Raw genomic sequence first — 10,109 nt, forward strand, 5'->3', positions numbered from 1 at the left:
CAGAGGCACTTCTAGGGACAGTGGGGTCCCTCACAGGGGCAACAGGGTCCCTGCTAGGGACAGTGGCGACTTCAGGGGCCCTCCCAAGGGCGGCGGAACCCCCAGAGATTTGATGGAGGTATCGTACATATTGCATTCGTCCAATAATCCCTTATTTAACTGTGATTGGTGGACTAGAATGTAAATACACCAAATTACAGCCAATAGGAGAACAGAGCACTCAGTCAGCACAACACCCCAACTTATGTTTTCCTGTTGGATATTTTTTCTCCATTTCATTGTTTAGGATACGATGATACTGGAAATGTGATGGGCGGTGTATTTATTTAACGTCATATCACCCAGAATTTTAAATAGTGCAAAAACAACTACTCCTACGAGCCATTACACGGGCGATGGCACCTCAGGGTTTCTCCCAGGGACAGCGGCGCCCCCAGGCGCCCTTCCAGGGACTAAAGCGCCACAGGGACCCTACCAAGGCACTAGCGCAACCCGAGGATATCCCAGGGACAGCGGCGCGATCAGGGGCCTTCTGAGGGGCAGTGTCGCGCTCAGGGGCCCCCTCATGGGAGGTGGGGCCCCAAGGTGCAATGCCATGGACGGCGGCGCCACCAGGGGCTCTGTCAGAGGGCGCTGGCACTGCCAGGAGCTAACTCAGGTCCAGGGGAACTTCCAGGGACTCTCTCAGGGACCGCGACGCCCATAAGGGCTCTACCAGGGACATCCACGTTCCCAGGTGCCCTGCCGGGTGTGGTGACGCCCCCATGGGCCCTATCTGAAGCAGCGGCGCCGTTATGGGCCCTCCTAGGGGCGGCGGGGATCTCAGAGTCACTTCTAGGGACGGTGGGGTCCCTCACAAAGGCAACAGGGTCCCTGCTAGGGGCAGTGGCGACTTCAGGGGCCCTCCCAAGGGCGGCGAAACCCCCAGAGATTTGATGGAGGTATCGTACATATTGCATTCGTCCAATAATCCCTTACTTAACTGTGATTGGTGGACTAGAATGTAAATACAACAAATTACAGCCAATAGGAGAACAGAGCACTCAGTCAGCACAACACCCCAACTTATGTTTTCCTGTTGGATATTTTTTCTCCATTTCATTGTTTAGGATACGATGATACTGGAAATGTGATGGGCGGTGTATTTATTTAACGTCATATCACCCAGAATTTTAAATAGTGCAAAAACAACTACTCCTACGAGCCATTACAGGGGCGATGGCACCACAGGGTTTCTCCCAGGGACAGCGACTCTGCCAGGGTTCTTTCCATAATCACCAGCGCCCCGTGGACCTTGCCAAGATCGCTGCTGCTCCCAGGGATTCTCCCAGCGAAAGCTACGCTCTCAGCGGCCCTCCCAAGGCCAGTGGAGCACCCAGGGGCTCACCCAGGGTCAGCAGATCTCCCAGGGGCCTTTCCAACAACGGCGGCACCCCCAAGGACCCCACCAGGATCGCTGGCGCTCCCAGGAGCTCTCCCAGAGACAGCCACGTTCCCAGACGTTCTCCCAGGGACGACGGCGCCCCCAGGGACACATCCAGGGACAAAAGCGACCCAAGGGCCCTACCAGAGCACTGGCGCCTCCCGAGAATATCCCAGGGGCAGCGGCGCGATCAGGGGCCCTCTCAGGGACAGTGTCGCGCTCAGAGGCCCCCTCATGGGAGGTGGCGCCCCAAGGTGCAATGCCATGGACGGCGGCGCCCCCAGGGGCTCTGTCAGAGGGCGCTGGCACTGCCAGGAGTTATCTCAGGACCAGGGAAACTTCCAGGGACCCTCTCAGGGACGGCGACGCCCATAAGGGCTCTACCAGGGACATCCACGTTCTCAGGGGCCCTGCCGGGTGTGGTGACGCCCCTATGGGCCCTATCTGAAGCAGCGGCGCCGTTATGGGCCCTCCTAGGAGCAGCGGGGCTCCCAGAGGCACTTCTAGGGACAGTGGGGTCCCTCACAGGGGCAACAGGGTCCCTGCTAGGGACAGTGGCGACTTCAGGGGCCCTCCCAAGGGCGGCGGAACCCCCAGAGATTTGATGGAGGTATCGTACATATTGCATTCGTCCAATAATCCCTTATTTAACTGTGATTGGTGGACTAGAATGTAAATACACCAAATTACAGCCAATAGGAGAACAGAGCACTCAGTCAGCACAACACCCCAACTTATGTTTTCCTGTTGGATATTTTTTCTCCATTTCATTGTTTAGGATACGATGATACTGGAAATGTGATGGGCGGTGTATTTATTTAACGTCATATCACCCAGAATTTTAAATAGTGCAAAAACAACTACTCCTACGAGCCATTACACGGGCGATGGCACCTCAGGGTTTCTCCCAGGGACAGCGGCGCCCCCAGGCGCCCTTCCAGGGACTAAAGCGCCACAGGGACCCTACCAAGGCACTAGCGCAACCCGAGGATATCCCAGGGACAGCGGCGCGATCAGGGGCCTTCTGAGGGGCAGTGTCGCGCTCAGGGGCCCCCTCATGGGAGGTGGGGCCCCAAGGTGCAATGCCATGGACGGCGGCGCCACCAGGGGCTCTGTCAGAGGGCGCTGGCACTGCCAGGAGCTAACTCAGGTCCAGGGGAACTTCCAGGGACTCTCTCAGGGACCGCGACGCCCATAAGGGCTCTACCAGGGACATCCACGTTCCCAGGTGCCCTGCCGGGTGTGGTGACGCCCCCATGGGCCCTATCTGAAGCAGCGGCGCCGTTATGGGCCCTCCTAGGGGCGGCGGGGATCTCAGAGTCACTTCTAGGGACGGTGGGGTCCCTCACAAAGGCAACAGGGTCCCTGCTAGGGGCAGTGGCGACTTCAGGGGCCCTCCCAAGGGCGGCGAAACCCCCAGAGATTTGATGGAGGTATCGTACATATTGCATTCGTCAATAATCCCGCCTTAACTGTGATTTGGTGGACTAGAGTCTTAAATACACCAAATTACAATAATGGAGACAGAGCACTCCAGTCCTTTAACACCCCAACTTATGTTTCCTGTGTGGATGTTTTCTCCATTTCATTATTTGAGATACATTGATACTGGAAATGTGATGGGCGTGTATTTATTTAACGTCATATCACCCCAGGAATTTTAAATGGTGCAAAACAACTACTCCTACAGGCATTACACGGGCGATGGCACCTCAGGGTTTCTCCAGGGACAGCTGACGGCACGGGGGTCTTTCCATAATCTGGTCAGCCCAGGACCTTGCAGAGTCGCTGCCATCCCAGGACTCTCCCAGCAGCCACGCTCTCCAGGGCCACTCAGTGGCGCCACCAGGGGCTCACCCAGGGTCAGCAGAGCTCCCAGGGGCCTTTCCAACAACGGCGGTAACCCCAAGGACCCCGCCAGGATCGCTGGCGCTCCCAGGAGCTCTCCCAGGGACAGTCACGTTCCCAGACGTTCTCCCAGGGACGACGGCGCCCCCAGGCGCCCTTCCAGGGACTAAAGCGCCCCAGGGGCCCTACCAGGGCACTAGCGCAACCGGATGATATCCCAGGGACATCGGCGCCCCCAGGCGCCCTTCCAGGGACTAAAGCGCCCCAGGGGTCCTACCAAGGCACTAGCGCAACCCAAGGATATCCCAGGGACAGCGGCGCGATCAGGGGCCTTCTCAGGGACAGTGTCGCGCTCAGGGGCCCCCTCATGGGAGGTGGGGCCCCACGTGCAATGCCATGCACGGCGGCGCCCCCAGGGGCTCTGTCAGAGGGCGCTGGCACTGCCAGGAGCTAACTCAGGTCCAAGGGAACTTCCAGGGACTCTCTCAGGGACGGCGACGCCCATAAGGGCTCTACCAGGGACATCCACGTTCCCAGCTGCCCTGCCGGGTGTGGTGACGCCCCCATGGGCCCTATCTGAAGCAGCGGCGCCGTTATGGGCCCTCCTAGGGGCGGCGGGGATCCCAGATGCACTTCTAGGGACGGTGGGGTCCCTCACAGGGGCGACTGGGTCCCTGCTAAGGGCAGTGGCGACTTCAGGGGCCCTCCCAAGGGCGGCGAAACCCCCAGAGATTTGATGGAGGTATCGTACATATTGCATTCGTCCAATAATCCCTTACTTAACTGTGATTGGTGGACTAGAATGTAAATACAACAAATTACAGCCAATAGGAGAACAGAGCACTCAGTCAGCACAACACCCCAACTTATGTTTTCCTGTTGGATATTTTTTCTCCATTTCATTGTTTAGGATACGATGATACTGGAAATGTGATGGGCTGTGTATTTATTTAACGTCATATCACCCAGAATTTTAAATAGTGCAAAAACAACTACTCCTACGAGCCATTACAGGGGCGATGGCACCACAGGGTTTCTCCCAGGGACAGCGACTCTGCCAGGGGTCTTTCCATAATCACCAGCGCCCCGTGGACCTTGCCAAGATCGCTGCTGCTCCCAGGGATTCTCCCAGCGAAAGCTACGCTCTCAGCGGCCCTCCCAAGGCCAGTGGAGCACCCAGGGGCTCACCCAGGGTCAGCAGATCTCCCAGGGGCCTTTCCAACAACGGCGGCACCCCCAAGGACCCCACCAGGATCGCTGGCGCTCCCAGGAGCTCTCCCAGAGACAGCCACGTTCCCAGACGTTCTCCCAGGGACGACGGCGCCCCCAGGGACACATCCAGGGACAAAAGCGACCCAAGGGCCCTACCAGAGCACTGGCGCCTCCCGAGAATATCCCAGGGGCAGCGGCGCGATCAGGGGCCCTCTCAGGGACAGTGTCGCGCTCAGAGGCCCCCTCATGGGAGGTGGCGCCCCAAAGTGCAATGCCATGGACGGCGGCGCCCCCAGGGGCTCTGTCAGAGGGCGCTGGCACTGCCAGGAGTTATCTCAGGACCAGGGAAACTTCCAGGGACCCTCTCAGGGACGGCGACGCCCATAAGGGCTCTACCAGGGACATCCACGTTCTCAGGGGCCCTGCCGGGTGTGGTGACGCCCCTATGGGCCCTATCTGAAGCAGCGGCGCCGTTATGGGCCCTCCTAGGAGCAGCGGGGCTCCCAGAGGCACTTCTAGGGACGGTGGGGTCCCTCACAGGGGCAACAGGGTCCCTGCTAGGGACAGTGGCGACTTCAGGGGCCCTCCCAAGGGCGGCGGAACCCCCAGAGATTTGATGGAGGTATCGTACATATTGCATTCGTCCAATAATCCCTTATTTAACTGTGATTGGTGGACTAGAATGTAAATACACCAAATTACAGCCAATCGGAGAACAGAGCACTCAGTCAGCACAACACCCCAACTTATGTTTTCCTGTTGGATATTTTTTCTCCATTTCATTGTTTAGGATACGATGATACTGGAAATGTGATGGGCGGTGTATTTATTTAACGTCATATCACCCAGAATTTTAAATAGTGCAAAAACAACTACTCCTACGAGCCATTACACGGGCGATGGCACCTCAGGGTTTCTCCCAGGGACAGCGGCGCCCCCAGGCGCCCTTCCAGGGACTAAAGCGCCACAGGGGCCCTACCAAGGCACTAGCGCAACCCGAGGATATCCCAGGGACAGCGGCGCGATCAGGGGCCTTCTGAGGGGCAGTGTCGCGCTCAGGGGCTCCCTCATGGGAGGTGGGGCCCCAAGGTGCAATGCCATGGACGGCGGCGCCACCAGGGGCTCTGTCAGAGGGCGCTGGCACTGCCAGGAGCTAACTCAGGTCCAGGGGAACTTCCAGGGACTCTCTCAGGGACCGCGACGCCCATAAGGGCTCTACCAGGGACATCCACGTTCCCAGGTGCCCTGCCGGGTGTGGTGACGCCCCCATGGGCCCTATCTGAAGCAGCGGCGCCGTTATATTCCCTCCTAGGGGCGGCGGGGATCTCAGAGGCACTTCTAGGGACGATGGGGTCCCTCACAAAGGCAACAGGGTCCCTGCTAGGGGCAGTGGCGACTTCAGGGGCCCTCCCAAGGGCGGCGAAACCCCCAGAGATTTGATGGAGGTATCGTACATATTGCATTCGTCCAATAATCCCTTACTTAACTGTGATTGGTGGACTAGAATGTAAATACAACAAATTACAGCCAATAGGAGAACAGAGCAACTCAGTCAGCACAACACCCCAACTTATGTTTTCCTGTTGGATATTTTTTCTCCATTTCATTGTTTAGGATACGATGATACTGGAAATGTGATGGGCGGTGTATTTATTTAACGTCATATCACCCAGAATTTTAAATAGTGCAAAAACAACTACTCCTACGAGCCATTACACGGGCGATGGCACCTCAGGGTTTCTCCCAGGGACAGCGACGCTGCCAGGGGTCTTTCCATAATCACAGTCAACCCAAGGACCTTGCCAGAGTCGCTGCCGCTCCCAGGGACTCTCCCAGCGAAAGCCACGCTCTCAGAGGCCCTCCCAATGACAGTGGCGCCACCAGGGGCTCACCCAGGGTCAGCAGAGCTCCCAGGGGCCTTTCCAACAACGGCGGTAACCCCAAGGACCCCGCCAGGATCGCTGGCGCTCCCAGGAGCTCTCCCAGGGACAGTCACGTTCCCAGACGTTCTCCCAGGGACGACGGCGCCCCCAGGCGCCCTTCCAGGGACTAAAGCGCCCCAGGGGCCCTACCAGGGCACTAGCGCAACCGGATGATATCCCAGGGACATCGGCGCCCCCAGGCGCCCTTCCAGGGACTAAAGCGCCCCAGGGGTCCTACCAAGGCACTAGCGCAACCCAAGGATATCCCAGGGACAGCGGCGCGATCAGGGGCCTTCTCAGGGACAGTGTCGCGCTCAGGGGCCCCCTCATGGGAGGTGGGGCCCCACGTGCAATGCCATGCACGGCGGCGCCCCCAGGGGCTCTGTCAGAGGGCGCTGGCACTGCCAGGAGCTAACTCAGGTCCAAGGGAACTTCCAGGGACTCTCTCAGGGACGGCGACGCCCATAAGGGCTCTACCAGGGACATCCACGTTCCCAGCTGCCCTGCCGGGTGTGGTGACGCCCCCATGGGCCCTATCTGAAGCAGCGGCGCCGTTATGGGCCCTCCTAGGGGCGGCGGGGATCCCAGATGCACTTCTAGGGACGGTGGGGTCCCTCACAGGGGCGACTGGGTCCCTGCTAAGGGCAGTGGCGACTTCAGGGGCCCTCCCAAGGGCGGCGAAACCCCCAGAGATTTGATGGAGGTATCGTACATATTGCATTCGTCCAATAATCCCTTACTTAACTGTGATTGGTGGACTAGAATGTATATACACACAAATTACAGCCAATAGGAGAACAGAGCGCGGTCAGCACAACACCCACAACTTATATGTTTTCCTGTTGGATATTTTTTTCTCCATTTCATTGTTTAGGATACATTGATACTGGAAATGTGATGGGCGGTGTATTTATTTAACGTCATATCACCCAGAATTTTACTAAATAGTGCAAAAGCAACTACTCCTACGAGCCATTACAGGGGGCGATGGCACCTACAGGGTTTCTCCCAGGGACGGCGACTCTGCCAGGGGTCTTTTCCATAATCACCAGCGCCCCGTGGTGTACCCGTCGCTGCTGCTCAGGGGATTCTCCCAGCAGAAAGCTACGCTCTCAGCCTTGGCCTCCCAGGCCAGTGGGCACCCGGGGCTCACCCAGGGGTCAGCAGATCTCAAGGGGCCTTTCCAACAACAGCAGCACCCCAAGGACCCCACCAGGATCGCTGGCGGAGCTCTCCCAGAGACAGCCACGTTCCCAGACGTTCTCCCAGGGACGACGGCGCCCCCAGGGACACATCCAGGGACAAAAGCGACCCAAGGGCCCTACCAGAGCACTGGCGCCTCCCGAGAATATCCCAGGGGCAGCGGCGCGATCAGGGGCCCTCTCAGGGACAGTGTCGCGCTCAGAGGCCCCCTCATGGGAGGTGGCGCCCCAAGGTGCAATGCCATGGACGGCGGCGCCCCCAGGGGCTCTGTCAGAGGGCGCTGGCACTGCCAGGAGTTATCTCAGGACCAGGGAAACTTCCAGGGACCCTCTCAGGGACGGCGACGCCCATAAGGGCTCTACCAGGGACATCCACGTTCTCAGGGGCCCTGCCGGGTGTGGTGACGCCCCTATGGGCCCTATCTGAAGCAGCGGCGCCGTTATGGGCCCTCCTAGGAGGAGCGGGGCTCCCAGAGGCACTTCTAGGGACGGTGGGGTCCCTCACAGGGGCAACAGGGTCCCTGCTAGGGACAGTGGCGACTTCAGGGGCCCTCCCAAGGGCGGCGGAACCCCCAGAGATTTGATGGAGGTATCGTACATATTGCATTCGTCCAATAATCCCTTATTTAACTGTGATTGGTGGACTAGAATGTATATACACCAAATTACAGCCAATCGGAGAACAGAGCACTGAGTCAGCACAACACCCCAACTTATGTTTTCCTGTTGGATATATTTTCTCCATTTCATTGTTTAGGATACGATGATACTGGAAATGTGATGGGCGGTGTATTTATTTAACGTCATATCACCCAGAATTTTAAATAGTGCAAAAACAACTACTCCTACGAGCCATTACACGGGCGATAGCACCTCAGGGTTTCTCCCAAGGACAGCGGCGCCCCCAGGCGCCCTTCCAGGGACTAAAGCGCCACAGGGGCCCTACCAAGGCACTAGCGCAACCCGAGGATATCCCAGGGACAGCGGCGCGATCAGGGGCCTTCTCAGGGGCAGTGTCGCGCTCAGGGGCCCCCTCATGGGAGGTGGGGCCCCAAGGTGCAATGCCATGGACGGCGGCGCCACCAGGGGGCTCTGTCCAGAGGCGCTGGCACTGCCAGGAGTTATCTGGGACCAGGAAACTTCAGGGACCTCTCAGGGACGAGCGACGCCCCAAAGAGGGGCTCTACCAGGGACATCCACGTTCCCAGGGGCCCTGACGGGTGTGGTGACACCCCCTTGGGCCCTATCTGAAGCGGCGGCGGGGCTCCCGAAGCCACTTCACAGGGACGGTGGGGTCCCCTCCCACAGGGGGCACTAACAGGGTCCCTACTTAGGAACAGTGGCGACTAAGGGAGGCCCTCCAAAGAGGCAGCGGAACCCCAGAGATTTGATGGAGGTATCATTACATATTGCATTCGTCAATAATCCCTTATTTAACTGTGATTGGTGGACTAGAGATGTAGAAATACACCAAATTACAGCCAATAGGAGAACAAGAGCACTTTCAGTCAGCACAACACCCCAACTTATGTTTTCCTGTTGGATATTTTTTCTCCATTTCATTGTTTAGGATACGATGATACTGGAAATGTGATGGGCGGTGTATTTATTTAACGTCATATCACCCAGAATTTTAAATAGTGCAAAAACAACTACTCCTACGAGCCATTACACGGGCGATGGCACCTCAGGGTTTCTCCCAGGGACAGCGACGCTGCCAGGGGTCTTTCCATAATCACAGTCAACCCAAGGACCTTGCCAGAGTCGCTGCCGCTCCCAGGGACTCTCCCAGCGAAAGCCACGCTCTCAGAGGCCCTCCCAATGACAGTGGCGCCACCAGGGGCTCACCCAGGGTCAGCAGAGCTCCCAGGGGCCTTTCCAACAACGGCGGTACCCCCAAGGACCCCGCCAGGATCGCTGGCGCTCCCAGGAGCTCTCCCAGGGACAGCCACGTTCCCAGACGTTCTCCCAGGGACGACGGCGCCCTCAGGCGCCCTTCCAGGGACTAAAGCGCCCCAGGGGCCCTACCAGGGCACTAGCGCAACCGGAGGATATCCCAGGGACATCGGCGCCCCCAGGCGTCCTTCCAGGGACTAAAGCGCCCCAGGGGTCCTACCAAGGCACTAGCGCAACCCAAGGATATCCCAGGGACAGCGGCGCGATCAGGGGCCTTCTCAGGGACAGTGTCGCGCTCAGGGGCCCCCTCATGTGAGGTGGGGCCCCACGTGCAATGCCATGCACGGCGGCGCCCCCAGGGGCTCTGTCAGAGGGCGCTGGCACTGCCAGGAGCTAACTCAGGTCCAGGGGAACTTCCAGGGACTCTCTCAGGGACGGCGACGCCCATAAGGGCTCTACCAGGGACATCCACGTTCCCAGCTGCCCTGCCGGGTGTGGTGACGCCCCCATGGGCCCTATCTGAAGCAGCGGCGCCGTTATGGGCCCTCCTAGGGGCGGCGGGGATCCCAGATGCACTTCTAGGGACGGTGGGGTCCCTCACAGGGG

General features: G+C 58.6%; 1 protein-coding gene across 1 annotated transcript; it reads left to right on the forward strand.

Annotated features, from left to right (window-relative positions):
- Positions 1-1,218: 1,218 nt before the first annotated feature.
- LOC121861889 (protein piccolo-like) lies at positions 1,219-3,441 on the forward strand. The gene is made up of 3 exons (XM_042359789.1): positions 1,219-1,935; positions 2,423-2,784; positions 3,114-3,441. Exons 1-3 carry the CDS (start codon positions 1,219-1,221, stop codon positions 3,439-3,441), a joined length of 1,407 nt encoding a protein of 468 aa, XP_042215723.1.
- Positions 3,442-10,109: the final 6,668 nt, after the last annotated feature.

Source organism: Homarus americanus, unplaced genomic scaffold, assembly GCF_018991925.1.
Source record: "Homarus americanus isolate GMGI-L3 unplaced genomic scaffold, GMGI_Hamer_2.0 scaffold29458, whole genome shotgun sequence".
Lineage (NCBI taxonomy): Eukaryota > Metazoa > Arthropoda > Malacostraca > Decapoda > Nephropidae > Homarus > Homarus americanus.